The 19,639-nt window shown below is 40.8% G+C and overlaps 1 protein-coding gene across 1 annotated transcript; it reads right to left on the bottom strand.

Moving 5' to 3' along the window:
* Nucleotides 1-35: 35 nt before the first annotated feature.
* On the bottom strand, nt 36-18,868 carry LOC145480057 (armadillo-like helical domain-containing protein 2). Its single transcript, XM_081458546.1, has 8 exons — nt 18,237-18,868; nt 17,902-18,015; nt 16,767-16,799; nt 15,582-15,673; nt 14,052-14,113; nt 9,526-9,592; nt 7,537-7,623; nt 36-1,213 (listed from the first exon to the last, which is right to left on the bottom strand). The coding sequence occupies exons 1-8, from the start codon at nt 18,319-18,321 to the stop codon at nt 1,013-1,015; spliced, it is 741 nt and encodes a 246-aa protein (XP_081314672.1). The 5' UTR covers nt 18,322-18,868; the 3' UTR covers nt 36-1,012.
* Between the last annotated feature and the right edge of the window lie 771 nt (nt 18,869-19,639).

Genomic DNA, 19,639 nt, shown 5'->3' with positions numbered 1-19,639 from the left:
CTTTATTAGTCTTGATAACCCAGGTATACAAGGTAAAGAAATCAGATTTTAATGCAATTTTGAAATGCGTTTCATTCCGTCTCTCCTCCAAGGCTAGCGTGTAGTACTCTAATCTTCGCCCACTGAGAATTTGGCTCAACTGATAAATAAAAACAAAACAATAAGATAAAAGAGAACGAGGAATTTTGATGTCTTAGATAATGAAGGCCTAAAATGGCAATGAAACCATCACTACCCCAATAAGGACTGAACAAGTCTTGAAGTTCTATCGAAGTTTTTCAACAACTTTGTGGTAAATACTGGTAGTGCGATGTTGCAATGTTAACCAAATGCTGGTTGAGCCAGTGCCAGTAACAGGCTCTTATCTCCGAACATACAGCTGCAGATGTTTTAAGAGGCCTGTCCAAACGGGAAATGTTTGGCGACCAAACACTCAAACATTGTTTGGTGACCAAACATTTTACCGTTTGGCCACCTTGTTTGATCGTGTTTGGTCGTGTTTGATAACATTTGAAGACCATCAAACAAGTTAAAACTTTTCTTTTGTTCTCGTGTTGGATGGGCGATGTTTTGTTCGCTTGGACAGCCGTATCAAAACATGTTTGGCGCGCGCATACGTACCACGCGTGCTCAGCGGCTTGTATCCAAAGTTTGATCTATTCTCGTCCCCTGAGCCCACGATCCTTCTGGCCTGCGGCAGGGATCAAGAGCTCTGGCCAGACCCGATTTTCTGAGCATGCGCAGAGTATTCGTTTCGTATTCTCAGCCAATCGGATTTGACGGGAAGTCCGTGAATCACGGACTTCCGGTGTTGGACCAGCCCAGAGCTCTCGATCCCTGCCGCAGGCCAGAAGGATCGTGGGCTCTGGGGACGAGAATGTGTTTGATCAAACATGTTTTAACCGTTTGGCCACTCCCTTCAACATCAGCATGTTTGGTCACCAAACAATGTTTGATGATGTTTGGTCGCTAAACATTTCTCATTTGGAAAGGCCTTTAGGTTATGCTTTCGCTAACGACGTCTAAGGAATTCTCTCTTCAAAGTGATAAAATTAAGCTCTTGGTATTTAAAAAAAGTTTCCAGCGAGTCAAGTGCCTTTCCACATTTCATTTGCTCACCTGGGTGATCGATCCCAAGAAATGTCATCAGTTGTGCTGCTTCATTCTCCTCCCATGCTGTCCAATTCTCCACAGAGACAGAGGTTAAGCAGTCCTGGAGACACGATTAAGTTAAATTCACTATTAATGGTAATGATGGCGACAATGACAACAACATACAGTTAAGAATTAGTTCACGCTTAGCGTGCTTCTATCGAGTTATGGATGCACGCGGAAAAGTTTGGAGAGCACGAAAGAAGCGTAAGAGTTGCTCGAGGCGACAGCCGAGAGCAACTCTAGCCTCTTGAGTGCTCTCCAAACTTCTTAAGTGCGTCCATAATTCGACATACGCACAGCTAAAAGCATGAACCAATTCTTTTATAACATGGCGACAACAACTAGGGCACAAAAACATGTTTTATTTGTGATTGACTACAAAGTTCTCACAATGCACGGTGAAGAAAAACAATAGACTGTTCACAGCCTCTCTATCTACACACGCGAAAGAAAAAGCGAGCGCGAGGCACCCGGGGGTGGGGGGTGTGGTTTGCGAGCGAAGCGAGTAAGAAGAATAAAGAGGCTGTAGATAGCCTGCGAACAGGCTCCCGGCGAGGACGGAAAAAAATTTCGGCGAGCGCGAAACAAAAGAATTCGGAGAGCAAAGCGATCGGGGCGGGGACATATCCGCCCTTGGTGATAAGCCTGTAACAAATCAGTCAATGAGAGAATTAGACCTGTCAAGAAGCTACATTTTTGGTACTTGCAAACAGTTCTAATCGAGCTAATCAAATAGCTGAGGCCCTGTTAGGGGGGGTACCCATGTCCCCTGTCTGAAATTCGCCACCAGCCATGTCGGCATTTCACAAGATTCCTATGTCGCCTGTCGGAATTTCGTCTCAGAGGAGTTGTGTCGGGAAATTTGACCTTGTTCAATTAAAACGAAGCTACACGTATAACACATCGTAATACCTTTGTTTATTAAAAAAAAAAACCAACAGAGTGCTCTCAAGTCTCACGCATTGAGCATGAGGCTCACGCAAACGAATTCAATCTTGCGCTCTTACGCTGAAACTATTATTTCTTACGCATTGAAGGTTCCTTGCTGTTTTAGTTAACTACATATATAATTAAGTATCTCTTTGGATATAATTTACTTCTTGTATGCTTTGCACTTGCTTCGAACATTTTTCAGCACTAGAAATTCTTATGCAAAGCCAGCATTTCTCCGGTCAGTAGGTTTAATGATTACTTTATGGTTACTTTTAAAGCATCACATTTCGACTCAGAATGAAGGAAAAGACTTCTTAGCTACTTCAATTTTTCAAAATTTTCTAAGGGGCTGGGGGCATGCTTTCTAAGGGCTTGGGCATGCTTTCGAGCACTGAAGTTGCTAACCTTCTAGGGGATGTGGGGGCATGCTCCCCCCGGGAAATTTTGAAACTTAGACGCTTAGAATTGCTATTTTCAGCCATTTTCCAGTCAGTATTTGGACCTAAAGTACAATCGAACCTATGACTATTTTTACCATGTTTATGTTTAACAACCGTTCTTTAACTCAAAATCTCAACGGCCTCAGTCAGATAACCTCTCCTATCTATAATCTTCCTTTGAATTTGGCGTAACCCTTATCTTCTGCTGAAGACGAGAAGACCTTGGCAGCTTTCCCCTGTCTCTCTTTTCCTTCCATAATGCCATTTGCTGATAATACAGCTTGATATTCTTTTACTGGTGACCCACTAATAAAAATATGAAGCAGACGGTCGAAGATCTCTTTCTTTTTTCCTTAAGCGTGTTTTTAGGCGTTTTAGGGCACTACTCACTCAGCTGAAAGTGAGAAAAAATACTCAGCAATGACGGACTCGATTTATTCGACGTGGACGTTTTAGCATATATAAGAAAGCCTGTGTTTTCGGGTGTGTTTCACGATCCGTCGACATCGCGCGTGAGAGAGGAAGACACATTTAAAAGTCTGGAAATTAGTCTTCACTTCAACTCAGACGTTTAAAACAATCGATACATTCTCAGTTCCGAAATTTGTTGTCGGTCTATCTTGCCATTGGTGTCGCTTTCCCTATTTCGCTGGAGTAGTCTGTCGTTCGTCGCCAATTCATAGCTCTCATGTCGCCGTTTCGAGGCCACGTCGCTTGTCGGAATTTAACCCTAACAGGGCCTCATAGCTGGGTCGAGCATCATAATATAGAGTGCAAGTAGGCAACATGTTCACGGAATATTTCAAACTTAACTTTGTCCCTCCAGAACCATTAGTTAGAGAGCTTAAAACATATTTTGCAATACTGAAATGAGCCTAAAGAAATTATAAGCACATGATAGAGGCGTCAAACTCTTCGAAGCGACAAGCAGATAACAGCGAAAGTCCGGAAACCATGCTTTGACCTCTAAAAAAAAAATTGCTATAGCACCGCCAAACGGCTCCACTCCACTAGCTTCTACTTAAAATTCTTCCTCGTGACAGAGCATAAAGTACCCTTGAGAATCACTTGTGAAATAACGAGAGGTCGAGAGACCGAAACTTAAGCTAATTCCTCTGAAATAAAAGTGACAATAGATTTTTGTTCAAACTTTGTCCACTGAATATTTGTCATATGATAACTTCAATTTTGAAATAAAAAAGGGGGGGTGCCCATGCTCATTAAGGAGCAGTGCGGCATTGAAAATGCCCCATTTTGGCATTATTTAATGCTTATTATAAAAACGCATTCCCAGTAATTGTAAAATCTTTGTGAGCCCAGACTCATAACAAAACGCATTAAACTACAGTCAATACATTGTGTCGGACACAAATAAACATTTTAAGTTTGATTCAGACAGAAAGCTAAATCCTTGATTAAAAATTTGAACCAAATTTCTTGACGTGGTTACCCACTGCAAAATAGAAAAGACCACAGTGTATCTGCTATTTTTCTTATTCATTCAATTTTCAGCAATAGAAATTAGATCAGTCTTTCCTCATGCGAAGCTTATGATTAGTTGATTGCAATGACTGGAAAAAAAAATTGGGGTGCCCATGCTCGTTGGTGAGCTAGAGCCATTTTTCAACTGAAAGAGCTCAATATCAAGGCAAATCCGTTATGTTTTCAATATGCGCGTGCACGAGCGCGCGCTAATGACGCCATAAATTATGCGCAGTAAGGATGCGCAATGCAAATGTGAGGAATGACCTTAAAAGAGAACGGCAAATGCACTATTGTAACGAACCGTTGGAGTTGTATAATTTTACAAAGATCTGTCAAATATTCATCTCAAAGATGTCAACAATCAGCCATTTAACCAATCATATCATGATACCAGGAGCTGGTATCAGAACGGCGGCATCAATAGAATGTCTACAGGCTCCCTCGCTTCCTTTGCGCTCACCGGGAGCCTGTTCGCAGGCTAGGCTGTAGACATCTTTGGTAAAAAGTGGATTTATTAAGCTCCTCCCGCTGCTATCGCCTTGTAATTATTAACAGCTCCACTCATTGATCGATAGGCCATTTGCATGATGGCGTCATTTGACTACAACTACCAGAATCCTTCACTTTTTCTGTTTCTTATGCTAACTAGTGAAATTGTGCTAATTAGGAAAATTGTTATTTAAACCCCACTGGGAATTAAATAATAAATAAAAAACGAAAGGAATTCTGGTAGTTGTCGAATGACGACAACGTGCAAATCTGCTATTAACGAAATCGGACCAATAAAATTTGAGCGGTAAATTGCTTCCTTAATTACAAGTATCAGTTTGTAAACAACATCACGTTCGTGTTTCGAGAATGTCGTCTCACAAGACTTCTTCAACTCCAAGAAAAGCTGCTGAAAAGGGGAGAAAGCCGAAATCAAGCGCTCCTTCCGATTTTTTTTAGGATATGCGCTACCTCTTTTGCTATTCGCTTGGGGAGTCTTGGCAAGATGTCTTACATATCTGCGGGGAACTTATTCCGAAGGTGTTACACGGTGTGGCTCTCGTCAACTACAATGAGCGTGACACAATTGTTAGCAGAGAATCTTCATTCTCTAACATATTTTAGAATTTTGTATCCAACAAGTCCTCTGCTGTCTTCCGAAAACAAGCTTGTATTTCGCTTCGCCAATCAGCAGAAGCCCGCCCTCCTTTGTCTCCTCTGTTGACTGAGCGATGAAAGGAATCCTAAGCTCTTTCATCTCTCCTGATTTGTTTCAGCATTCGTACATTTGCATTTCTTTTGCCGTTACGCAGAGTTGATATATCAGACTTTCCTTAAAGCCGGTCGGCAAAATTGCAACAACGTCTTCCGACCGAAGAAGATGAACAGCAGCCTCTATCTGTTCATCCTTGAGTCGGAAGAAACACTGAAATTTCTCTTAACAGGATTCTATTTTAAAAACAACCGCTCTATTACGAATCACGGCACGTGTCAGTGATGACAACTGCTACAAGCCGCAAAACGCACCTGGGGCCCGTTTCTCGGAAGCCCCGGAAACTTTTCGGGCCCGTAAAGCCATGTGTATCTAAAAACGGAGAAGTGTATACGCCTGAAACGTCTTGTATGAAGGGAACTTCTCTTCATATTAAGGATATGTGGATAAAACAGCTCTGTAGTCGTAACATTTGAGATTTTGCTATGGCTTTACGGGCCCGAAAAGTGTCCGGGGCTTTCGAGAAACAGGCCCCTGGACGCAATCGTGATCAGCCGTTGTCAAGGTGGTGACACTTTTTCGCTTCTCAACCAATGGGAATTTTCCGTTTCTGGAGAAACGGGGAATTCACTTTTTTCCAAAGATGTCTACAGCCTCTCTATTTTTCTCGGTCTCCACCCCTACTCAGTCAGGTCTTCCGTTTTGCGCTGGCGTCCAGTTCTCTCGCGATTCTATCCACGAGTACGATCAAAGAAAAATACAAGAAAATAGAAGAATACAAAAGCAAAAACCGACACAACGTAGGATGATTTTTTTGAAGGTGTACTTTATTTCGGCTGGCCAAACCAGCCTTCTTCAGGTACAATGAGAATTTTATATCGGGACGGGCAGGACGTGCCTGGGGACGTGTATTTATGTAACCGATATTTTCGTAATATCGGAAATACGTGAAACTAATTGACAGTGTAAATTAAAGAGAAGCATATGGTAAAATAAAAGAACATAATAAAAGAACATAATAAAAGGAAACAAATGGAAACAGTTAATATGTTTCTTCACGGACGTTCGGACCATCACGATCAATTGTTCTGCTTTTTTGAATTAAAAAAGCTTCCCTGGCCTTACGGATAGGGTATCGGTTCGAAAAGATTTTTTCGATGGGGATTAATAGTGTGTCGTTAGCAGTGTGGTTAGGAGAGGACAGGAAATGTTCGGCGGCTGTAGCAGGTTTAGATTTGTTGTTAGCGTTATCTATGGTACGGCGGTGTTCATTAAATCGGTCTTTTAATCGTCGTTTCGTCTCTCCTATGTATTGTAAATTACAGCGGTTACATTGAATCATGTAGATGAGGTTTTTAGTGTCACAGGTCAGGTTAGATTTTATGGGGCGCGTTTCCCCGGTAGAAAAGAGGGTATATGTAGTAAGTCCGTGAGAAATGTAGGGACCAGTAGCACATTTTTTGCCACAACGGAAAGAACCAGAAGGGAGTTGGGGATTAGAAGAATTAGAAGTGAGTTTAGCTGTAACTAGTAAGTCACGAAGGTTAGGGGAGCGTCTGAAGGCTACAACAGGCAAATGCTGAAAAACACTTTTGCAGCGGTTAGAAGAGAGCAACAAATTGTAATGTTTTTTGATGATGTTAGAGATGTGAGGAAGTGACGGATTGAGGGTAGTTATAAATGGTATACGTTTAGGTTTGTTGACGTCTTTGGTTTGTAAAGTGAGAAAATAGAGGGCTGTGAACAGTCTAGAAAAACAAAGGTCATTAGGATCCTAACTCGCCACAATCAGTTGAGCGACGGTTGAGCGAAAACGCTTAACCTGGTTTCTAAAATCGTCAATGAAAAATTCACTTCTTCGAATTAATTATAATGAAAATGTAGGCAGACAAAGTGAAAATTACTCAATGAAAATGTTGACAAACAAAGTCAGAATACTCAGGTTTAAGTAAACATCTTAGCTTGGCAAAAGTCAAAGGCTTGAAGAAGAGTTTGGATTGTTCAGAATAATCTTCACATTGCCGAAACTTAAAAAAGGAACTCGCACTAAACTCGACGGAAATTTTGCAGCCAAAATGAAGCTGCACACGTCATCTCATATACCCACGGCCGTGAGTACATAGAGATTTCGTTCATGCGCGCTATGTTATAATGCGCTAGGAGATTTTAATACCTTTTGCATTGTTTTCTTTACGTGAAGATCAAACCGGAAAGAATAAGATGTGACAGCCGCACGCACAAAGAACTGAGCCACAATTTAGAAATCTGAGCAAAATAAACCAACTTAAAGTGCATGAATTTTCAGTTGACTGCATTACTCACTTGCAGTCTGTCGGTGCAAAGAAGAGCTTTCTGATTTTCAAGGTTTTCGCAAACGAGGGTGAGCAAACAGGCAGCAGAGGAACGTCTCTGAAAAAGTGTTTTACACAGAGGCCTTCATTAGAACATGGCCACCATTTTATAAAACAACGGATTTGACCAAAAGTATAAATTTCGGTTTTTTCAGTTTAATAGGAAGCTTAAGCGAGCCACAACGACGACGGCAACGAGAACGTCACCAGACAAAAAGTTTAATGAGCAAAACAATGGCGGTGCACGTGCGTTATAAATCTTTGTACATTTCTTTGCCGTCCACTGCGAAACAACAACGTGAAATGACCAAGTTCCGCGTAGTCTGAGGAACCCGGACGGCAATGGCTAATTTTTCGTCTTTCCATTTGCACCTGGACGCTGTCATTGCATATTTAGCCTGAGCACGTTTTTAGAGCCATTGGCGTACCGAAAAATTCTAGACAATCGCAAATTTCGCGGGTAAAATATAAATTCATTTTTGACAAAGCGTCGTCCTCGGCGTCGCCATCGTCGCTTAAGCTCCTGATATCAGAAGTGCGTCAAGCTCGTTTAAAGAATCTGTGTCTTGAACGAAATGCTACTGAACTACGCGAGCAGTAATGATAGGAATGTTCTACACTAGTTGTTGGAATTATTTGAGTATCGGAACATGGTAATTGAACCTCGTGCCATACAATTCGCGTGAATGCGAGTGATATTCGAAAATTCTCTCCAAATTTCACGAGTCTTTAGACAAGTGCAATTTGAAAGAATTTTCAAATATCACGAGTAGTGTAAATCCTTAATTGCTCCAGCTTTCCTACGATAACTCATTTATTATATGACTGAGAAAATTACGAAGGCGCGTGGGTTCATTTGCACTGCAGTGCAAATAAAAAATTAACATAAATTTGCCTGGTCTCAGCCCAATCACAATGAAGTAATTTCCCCAGTCAAAAAATAAATAGTAGTAATTGGACCGAATGGAATACAATTCAGGGAGTAATTGCGCGAGTAATTTCGAAATCGGACAAGCACGAAGCACGAGGCCGATTTGAAAATACGAGCGCGATTACTCCCTGAATTGTACGACACGAGGTCCAATTACTAATTAATCGTATCTATAACAAATTTCGGAATTAAAAATTGTTTTGGGAAGTTCTTTTGAGCGAAAATGTCTGTAGCGCTTTTCATAAGTTTTGAAAATTGTAGGAAACATTGCGAAGGAAGCCATTAAAGCGTGCGAAATTGACGTGAAAATCACATGGGGATCCAATTATAGGTATCCAATTACAAAAAGTTCAAATTGGATTCCTGTAATTGGACAGCCGCGTGATCGCGCGCCGATTAATAATGGTGATAGGACTGAGTGGAGTCCAATTCGGTCTGTAATCATACGAGTGATTAACAAAATCGGACGACCGAGAAGCGAGAGTCCGATTTGTTAATCACGAGTCTGATTACAGACCGAATTGGACGACGCGAAGCCCTGTTACCAATTAATCAAAACTATGACAAAATTCGAGAAAAGAACAAACCATCGATTGAGCGCTGAACGATTAAACGTCGTTATGAATGCCGAAAAACACAGCAGTTTACTCAACAAAGTGCACCGCAACGGCACGCGCAAAATGACGCGTACTGTCCAATTACAAACATGACACGTACACTGTCCAATTAATGCTCAAATCGGATTGCTGATAGCCAATCACGTTCGAGAATTTTGTTATAGTTTTGATTAAGTGATTAATTTCAAAGCTGCCCCACGTTGAGTGCTCGTCCGATTATGAAATTTTAAAAATGTCTGTTTTCTCCCTTACGAATTGTCAGTTTCCGTTCGTTTTAATTTCCTTTTTAACAGGTTTAATAAGTGATTACTGCATGGTTTGTTACATTGTGGCAGGACAAAAGTTCAAACATTTTAGAGCAAAGCAAAGTCATAGATTTTCCGTTTGTGGGCACTCGTTGTTTATGTCTCACCAGGGCGGATAACTCTGATTCCGTCGTGCTCAAAACTTCTGTAAGTTTCTGGAGAAGACCATAACATCTAAAACCAAATCACGAGACTTGTTTGATTATACCGACCTTGATGTATTACTTCTAAATCGAGAAAGGATGAAGAGAGTTAATCCCACATATAGGTCTTATTCCGTAATGCATGTCAAGTTGTTTTTACATCACCCCAGGTCTCGCGGAAATCTAAAAGTAGCCAATCCTGTGACACGGGTCTTGCTCAAGTGGACAGCGGCCTTAACACACATTTTTATCCTCTGCGACACGAAACACTCTCTTATTATTCACCTTAGATTACGTTAATTGTAAATTTCCTTGGCTGTAGTGAGCTCCAGTCGCACCTTTTGGACACCATTTAATTTACACCAAAAGATATGCTTCTGTTTACACTTATAAAAGAAGTGGTTATTATTCATCGTGGTTATACAGATAACTATGTTTGATCTTTGTCTCACGATGAAGAGTCTGGCTATCAATAGTTGATCGGGACCATTCGTAATATCAAGAGATTATCAAGGTAAGAGAGTGAATCCCCCATATAAGTCTTCTACCCAAGGTAATCCCTCTTAACCCTTTGAATACCAAACTTTCGCCAAAAAATGCCGTTTTTAACCGTTTAGTCAGGTTTTTTAGCTGCCATGACGCTAAATAAGCCTAATTTTTGCTTGAAAAGCATTTTTTTTACTAAAAGGAGAGATTTTTCGAGGATTAAGTACAAAATTGAGCAAAACTTCAATTACGGGCACGCGCATAAGCCATTAACCGTTCTCAATTTCGTTTGTTGGCCCTTTCCTTTCTGTTTTTCTCTGCCCTTTTACACTGGCTACCTTTTGCATTGTATGTTCTTTCTGCAGTGAAAAGTTGGGTGTTAATTACGGGCGAAGCCTAGAAATGGACCTTGATCGATCATAGGCGTTGTGGACTATTTTACCACCGTTTTTGCACCAAAACTGATAACCTTGTTTTTCGATTTGCGACGTCGGAATGTCGTCGATATCTAAACCTGACCATTGTGCGGAAAGGGCTAGCCTAGCACTACTATCTGCTTATCAAGAATATCTGATGACACTTAAATTGATGACGTCACAAGTGGTACAAAGAGCACGACCATTAATTACGCATATATGCGTAGTTGGTATTCAAAGGGTTAAACTTTAGACATGGTACCCAGTTCTTCCGAGGATAATACTCGCGCGATGCGTAGACAGCCGAAGCGACTTTCTCGAAATTACTTGAGACGAAATGGCAGGAACGTCATTTTATATGTTTTGGTTTCGTTTCATACTAGAGATGTTTTCTGCACTCTCAGCCGCCTTTTTAGTGCAGAGTGCACTATTGGGATGGTTATGGGAGCTGCCTGCCACTAAGGAACTAAGCCGCTATGGCGCTATGGCGCTATGGCCCTATGGCCCTATGGCGCGATGGCGTTAAGGTGTAAACTTTAATGTTTGTTTAATTAATTTCAATTAATTAATTAGTCTAGAGGCAAGGAAGTAGTGGGGGTAGGGTGGGAAAGGTACATGTGTACTCTACGTAAAACACATTTCATCACCGTCACTTAGCTTTGAACATCGCAAAGCTATATATTTGTTTCAGGTAACCCCTTGCTCTCCTTGTGGTACCATTCTCCTTAGAACAAAACTAATTTGCCCTAAACGCATGCGTAGATTAGTTAGCGTTCGTGGCTTCTATATTAGGTGAAGGATACACTGCATACGGAATCACGCACAAATGTTGAGTGGTTTTCCTTATGGTAGAGCTCAACATGTAAGACGCATGCGTCTTAGCATCGTTAGTGTTATACACTATCTTTCCACGCGGTATTTTATATATCATGTCATGTGACCAAGGACGGCAGTTATTTTTCAGGTAGCGCCAATTGTCCCTTTTTACTGCAAAAGTGAAACGGTACTGTGGCTGCGTAGCTTTTAGAATTACACACAGGTCGGTTCAACAAATATCATCTGCTGTTTTCAATCTACAATAGTGTGCTTGTCAGGGTTCAAATGTATTGCTTCTCCTTAGCGGCTTGTTTATTTCTTGCCTTAATTGTGTCTGTAAGAGAGACCAAAAATTTCCCAAGTTAGTGGCTTTAATACTCCGCAAATTGAAAATTTGTAACAAAAGAAACCAGGAAAATGCTCAAATATTGCTGCAGACACCGTGATACCTGATGAAAGCGCAAATTAATTTAATCAGTCTTTGAGGAGACTCATTCATATTGGCCAAGTAGCGCTGTTTATCTTCAATACTTTTCGTTGAAATGCTTCTCTGCCATCAATATCGTTGTGTGTTAATTTTGAATTTTTTTATTGTTAACAACAAAGGTGGCAACAGAAAAAGAAAGTGGTATTTCGTGACTATCTGATAATTAAAATAGTTCTTGTTCATCGGTAAAAATTTGCATTTGTAGTAAAACAACATCGTTTCTGTTCCGTTTCTTCATCACTACATCAGATATTTAACTTTCATTCATTTATCTCCAAAAAACAAGGACATCTTCCGTATGTTTTGGAGAAAACAAGGGTTTCATATTACATGCCTTTGCGAGGAAAACAAAAGTATCACGGTACAAAGTTGGCGTGAAGAGCTAAATTATCGCGTTTGCTGCTTCAGCGTATTATTGAATTTAAAATGAACGAAAATCAACGTAAAACACCAGTAGTAATTAATTTGTGCGTAATTTTTGGACCTTGAATTAAAATACGACCTTGAAACATACACGCTGCAAAGAGGAAAAGCCGTAGCAGACTACCAAGGTAGACACAAACCGGAAGTGAACCGAGCAGGGGTGAGTACTTATGGGACTACTGTACCAGAGCTATCAATTGCGCTCTGCACTATCTGAGTTGTCTCACTAGTTGTTAAGGCAGTCTTTCGTTTGTTTTGCGTTCGTTTGGCTGTTCATTATTTTGCCGTTTATTCGGTTTTAGGAAGTTTGATTAAGCAATCTTCAACGGTAACGGCAACGAGTACAGTGGCTGTGTAAGCGTGCGTTATAATTGTTCGTTCATTTCTTTGCCGTTGTTTACAAAAGGTCACAAAACAACAACGGGAAATAGCCACATTTCTTTTTCGAATTTTGACAATGTCTTACATATTCTGTTTGGGATATTTCTGACTGTATAGACGAACTGAATGAATCTAAATTCTCGCGAGATTCGTAGGTTGAATAGTCGTTTTTTGTTGTTTTTTTTTTTAATCGACGTTGTCTTTGGCGTTGTTGCCGTTGCTGCTTAAATTGCTTTTTACTACTTGGACAGCGAGCGTCTGCCTATACTCTCGACCATCTGTTTGTTCGGTTGCCTAGCTTGTGTTTGGGCGTTTGTTTGCTTTGCACTCGTTTGTCTAAACGTCGCTGCCGTTCACTCTGTTGTTATTGTTTGTGCAGGGGATATCCGTCTCTTATTTAAACTCCTATCAAAGTTTCGAAATGTATTAAAACATACCGAGAGCCGAAGCTCCTTTGCTTGTAATCAAAACATCAAAGAAGACATCTCCACAGCGTTGGAGGTTTTCCTTTGCATTGAAACGAAACGAAACATAAACAGATCCTTCACGAAAACATCCACCCAACGCGCGAGTAATATCCTCGAAAGAACTCCGTACAATGTCTAAAAATAACTTAAGAGGGATTACCTTGGGTAGAAGGTTTATATGGGGGATACACTCTCTTGTCTTGATAATCTACTGGTAATATACATATGTCGACTTATTCTTGCATTATGATTGGTCCCCTGGTTCTTACTTATGATGATTTAGTGAACAGACTTAGCGTCATTTAAAAAAATAGATTCCATGCTGCCGTGAGCCTGTTCAATAATTAGTTCTAGTAGCTCTTAGTGGCTGATCCCAGAAGGCGTCGAGATGGCAAGAACATCATGACAAACCCGGCTATCTCCTTGTGTTCCACATTTTTGTTCTTACCACGTCTTGACACCATCTGTGGAACAGACGCACAGCAACAAGGGATCTATTTGTTAAACTGCAGGCCTGGGTTGTTCGAAGGTGGATAACGCTATCCACCGGATAAATCATTATCCAGTGGATAGCGAAGTTTGTTTTGCCGAAACAAATCCGCTGGATAGTGATTTATCCGTTGGATAGTTTTATTCAGCCTTCGAACAACTGGGCCCAGGGGCCCGTTTCTCGAAAGTCCCAAAATGTTTTCGCACCCGGAAAGCCGTAGCAACATCTTAAACCTTGTGATTACAGAGCCGTTTATTCACATTTTCTTAATATGAACACAGGTTCCCTTCATACAAGAAGTTTCAGGCGTATACACTTCTCCGTTTTTAGATACGGATGAACTAAAAATGGCTTTACGAGCCCGAAAGGTTTCCGGGGCTTTCGAGAAACGGGCCCCTGGCTTTGGATATCTTTTTCCCCGATGATAATAACCTTGAAGTAAACCTTGATAAACTTGGGCAATCAATCCAAGAAACCGATGCCAACCTTTCACTGAAAAGTTTTGGTGAGAAGTCTTGACATACCTTGCTTTGTCCTGGTTATCTTTGTTGGCGAGGCAGATTTCACTTATTGCTTGAATCGTAAACTGCAAAATACAATAAATTACCTCGAGTGTAACCTTCACCTACAAAGCTCAGTACCAGTGGGAAGGGGAATTTCTGATTTCATGCGTAAGGTTTCCACGGTATTAAGGACGTTCGCACTAATTGTTTCTGCGCATCCTTACACGCAAATTCACACACCACGTCATGCATGAGCGCGCGTGCTACGTAATAAAATGAACAATGATAGGGCAGATGGCCATTGCTACAGCTTTGCCTGGATTTAACGATCTTGGACGTTCGGTGACCCCTATTTTTCTTTCCAGAAACAGATTTTATTTACAATTATCTCCACATTGTCCAAAAATAAACAAAAAATCATTGTGGGAAGTTAAAAATTTCAAGATTTCTGTCCACGGGACATCGAATCCTGCCATCTTGCGGCTGCAAGGCGCGCGAAACTATGATCGTTAAATGCGAACTTGTTCGTTAAGGAACCTCACCAGTTGACTAAATTCACTTAATAGGCCCACTTAAACAATATTTGGCAGAGAACATTTCACATCAAAGTTCTAATTGCAATATTTTTGGGCTTACAGACACTGTGGCCTTATTCGCTAACGAAGGCCGAGTTTTTCAGATTTAGGGTGTTCTTCCGGGCATGTTCTCTCCAAACAAAGTCGGTAACCCCCCACCATTTTTTTGCATTTCTGACATAACTAACTCATCATCGTACAGTGGTTAAATTCTCAGAAAAAAAAATCAATGTTGGAAAATTTTCGCGCGAACGTCCTTAAACTAAGTAACCTTGACAAAATAACTTAAAATAACCCCTTATTCGCTTGGTTTAAAAATAAAATTTATACGATTATTGCATTATCCATGTTAAACCATCAAATGAGAAATGTATTAAATTTTGTATATTATACATTTTTCTTTTTGTTATGCTTCAAAATAAAGCACTTCGTAAATCTTATTTTTTGGCAATTGTTTAGCGTGTGTAAATGCATATGGATTTGATTAGTATGTAGTATCGAACACTGTATATTTCTACCTGCCTTCTACACAGGCTTTTCTTATATTTATCTCATCGCAAAGGAAGACTGGGAGTGAGCAATAAGGCGAGAGCGGGAGCTGATAGTGAGTGAGGAGCGCGAGCGCAGGGTGCGATGGGAAGGAGAAATTGAGGGAATCGCTCCCTGCACACGCCCTTCTCACTCGCTACCAGCTCCCGCTCGCGCCTTATTGCTCACTCCCAGTCTACCAATCGCCCTATGCGCTAAGATAAAAATAAGAAAAGCCTGTGTAGGAGGCAGAGCCCGTAAGGCGAGTCAAAGTATAACATTTATAAGCAGAATAGCGACTGTTTACAGTTTGCGCAAGGACAAATATTGAAACAAGGTGAAATCCTTTTTTACTTTCGTTGATCTTTCACATAAATGGAGGCTTTGTGAGGTATTTTTTTGTCTAGTAACATTAAAAAAGTGGGGTCTAGAAATAAGGTCTTCGTACCATTTTCAGGGCAGTAGGCTCATTGAGATTATTCAAGACGCTTAGTAAATTGACGAGTTGGTTTCCTGCAAACTTGGCTGCTGATTTTCCTCCTATAAGAATGAAATAAGAATAAAAAAATGCTAATGCACCCTTGCATCGAGAAAGTATGTGAATGGAGTGCCAGTCGCCAACTTTACTCGGCACTTTTCCTGCTGGCCTCTGCCGGCCAAGTATACTTTTGAGAGTAACATATGCCGCTTTCCATTCTAAGCTGACACACTTGCAAGAGAAAGTCATAGTGTCTCATTTCTGGCTGCTGTGTAGCACTTTCGTCTGATGCACTTACAACTTAAGCTAAGAAACGTCCTAGTCCTATATATATCATAATGTTTTATGAAAGACCTCTTTACCAATCATAACGGAAGTTAAGCACGGAAGTTAAGTGCACGTTTATAGGTGCTTAAGCTACTCGAAAGGTGCTGCAAACTGAAGTTATTGCGTTTGCGTGAACATTCCGGTCAACACAGAAGGCAGTAACAAAACTTGAAATCAGTTTTCAAGCCAGTGTATTATATCATTATCTGGGACTCTGCGCCTGGTTAGCATGTGGAACAGGCGGTTTATTGCAGGGCGGAATGCGAAGCACGGCAGGATAGCGAGCGAGGAACTTACAGTCTTGCTTCCTGCTCGTGTCTCGCGCTTTGCTATCTTGAAATCTCGCTAACCTGTTCTACAGGCTAGGACCTAATGTGAGACTCGACGGTCTTTCCCTTAGCAAACTTACATAAAGCATGTCGAACTCGAACCTTGGACTTGTCATTTGATCAGTCGCTCGATTCAGTGTATTGATTATTGAAACTATTGATAAATGCTGTATTTTGGTTTACAGTGCCTCACACTTCACAGGTGTACAGAAGGAGAAATATTTGGACAAATATCTTTTTTTGTAACTTGCAATGCGGGCGAACATTCCAGCCAGGGGATAGTAAAACTGTTAGTCGCTTCATAGGACAGAAACCAGGAAGAATCCATGTCGCGTGAAATGGATATCTTGTCACCTGAACTATGATGTCGATGCTCCGTGTGCTAGTCTATGGAAACCAGTAGAAAGTACCGTATAATTTTTCTGGCTCGAGTGACGTACTATCTTTGTGATATATACGTTTTCTTTACTGGAGTTCATAAGGCTGTTGTAACACGTACCTGACCAGGAGAGATGACCCAGGTCTTTAACCGCTGACAATGGAGGAGAAACAAAGAATGCTGGTTATTATTCAAGATCCGTTGTCAGTTTAGCTATCTTATGTTTTGCAGTTTTCTGTAAGTACAGATCGTCTTGCTTTTCACTCTAATTAACTCAAGTGAGAGCTTTCAATCAACATTTTCAATCACGTTTTCCACATCGTGTAAGTGAGTGTGTACTTTGATTGGACGACATTGGTGTTTGCAGTTTGCTCATAACTTTTTTCTGTTGGATTGTGGGTGATGACTTATTTTTATTTTTTCTTGTTTACAATGTTTTCCCCTAATTTACCGTGGACTGTTGATGTTCAAGACCGTGCATTTCCTAACCCGGTCACTGACTACCACAGTTTTTCAGTCAAAATATCAATTCTGCTCATTCTGGATTTGCTCTCTTCTACGCTAATTGTAAAAATTATGCTCTATATATGACTGGATTTATGAAATGTGTGTAAATGAAAGTCTCTGTTCCTTTGCACCAGGTGAGCTACAGACATTGACTTAACAACATTTAAGAGCCTGAAAAACTAATCCTAGCCACTCCAAGCAATGGAAAAAAGCAGACAAGTACCGAAGATAAAAATGACTGACATTCTTTTGCATTTTTATATCGACTACTTTGGAGCTGTAGGCTGCAGGTTGCTTCAGGTGTTCATCAACACCTGTCTCCGTCAGATTCTGCCCATCAGATGGCCAGACCGTATCTCTAATCAAGAACTTTTACGGAAAAAAACAGGCAGGAGCCCATCACCGTCACCATCCAGAGCAGAAAATGGAAATGGATCGGGCATACCGCTACGCAGAATGATCAGACCAGCATCACACGCCAAGCCTTGGATTGGAGCCCTTAGGAGAAACGGAAAAGAGGAAGACCAGCCCTGACATGGAAAAGATTAACACCGAATTCATAAGTCCAGTCATACATAAACTCAGGCAATTTTTCAAACGCCAACAATAAGATCAAGCAAACAAACAGAACGCCTCCAACTTGCACCCAAAAACACACAGTTGAATGCATTGTTCTGAACTGCAATGCTGGAAAACCATACTCCAATATCAAAATTGCCCTACGAAGACTGGGAAGCAGGTTTACTACCTTGTGTTCTTTCGGTAATGTCAGGTGAAGAGCCGAGTCTCTTCGTGGCAATGAGAATGTCTCTTTCAAATAAATTGTCGTCAACCAGAGCGCCTACATCCTCCAAGCGAGTCACTGCAATAAAACGCAAGATTATTGCTTGCAAGTTCAGATGTAAGCCTATTTGTCCAGCGTTAAGGACACGTTTCTCTAAGCATTACCTCTGTGGAAAAAATAACCCAGAAGAACCGTTGTAACAATTACTTTACAGGTGGCTGAACACCTTTACAAATCAGGGAAAAACGAAACAAAACAAAACAAAACACAGTGTACATATCATCTTATGGCTCACTCACCGCCAACATTTGTTCGCTGTTTGAATTCTTGAAAGCCGGTTTTAAATGTTTTTGAAATCCAGTCCATAGAAGCAAGATGGTGCATACGTTTGATAGAATGTTTAAAAACGATGCGCTCGGCGTCATAAAAGCGCCATAGAAGCGCGCGTTTCTATGGTGCCGGACAGTGGAGACCTGGGGCCTGTTTCTCGAAAGCTCCCGTAAATACCGGGCCCGATAACTTACCGGGGCGGTTAACGGGAAACTTTACCGGACCAGAAATAGCTTTTCTCGAAGCACCCGTAAATTTTCCCGGTACTTACCGGGCCCGATAAAATAGCGGGTTGTTACCAATCTATAGCGCGCGCATCACGCTCGTTCGGGAGAGAAGGAGAAAGACTTGGGAGTATACGTATTCGACACGTTCGATTCTGATCGATTCTGTTGTTGTTGCGACTGTGATGCTTTTTGAAAAACACTGCGAAGTTTAACTTCGAAGTTATCGTTGCGTCAAAGGAGAGCAACTGAGAGAGATCGTCATTTTGCATGGTCATATTATTTGAAAGTGATGATCAATTGCCTTTTGTAGCTCGATTTGAAGACTTCGATCGACACTCTCGCTCTTTTCTAGGAGTCTTGTCATTTTCCGTGATTCATTCTCATTCAAAATGTTCACAGAGCAATCAAACAAGATTTGCGGATCGCCGAGGAAACAGTGTGAACTTGAGAACTTGAAATTTAGCTACAAACACTTATTTCAGCAATTTATACTGATACGAATTTCGCTTTAGTAAGCGTACAGAATATTGGGAATAAGGAAGGATCTTACTAAAATTTTTAGGCGTGATTTAATTGTTTTCTCCGGCAAACATCAAGCGTAATTTTCACTGATCCCAAATCGACTGTTCTAGCATAAAGCAAGCGAAGATCAATGGAAATGCGACTGAAACAATTATGTGATTGGGGAGAATAATTTTAATGTTCTTTATTCTCGTTTATCTATCGTGAGTACAGTGCGCTTCTTCGTGTTTCATCTAGCTAGAAATGCTATAACCAGCATTTGACAGCATTTGTGCACCGCGCCTAATGCGACTCTTCGCGATCGCTTTATTATGTTTGCTTTTTGTAGAATGTCTGTTTTCTAATTTCCTTCTCCAAAAAAAGTAAAAAAAAAAAAAAAAGCTGCAATTTAAACACAGGAAACAGGTTTGGCTTGCAGTAAGATCAGGTTTGCGTGACGGGAACCCATTTTGATGTTCATACAAAAAAGCCATTTCGAAAACGCGAGGCGAGTGATCGGCGTTTACATGACATTGTTTATCTATTCATTAATTTTTTTTTCCCGCCGTTTGTAGGTTTTGAAAAACAATAAAAACAAACGCCTTCAAACTGTAAAAAATAAAACAACAACAACAATTATTGGT

This window comes from Orbicella franksi, chromosome 2 (assembly GCF_964199315.1).
Source record: "Orbicella franksi chromosome 2, jaOrbFran1.1, whole genome shotgun sequence".
NCBI classification, from domain to species: domain Eukaryota; kingdom Metazoa; phylum Cnidaria; class Anthozoa; order Scleractinia; family Merulinidae; genus Orbicella; species Orbicella franksi.
Note: the sequence above shows the minus strand (reverse complement) of the source record. Positions and strands in the feature narration are given on the sequence as shown.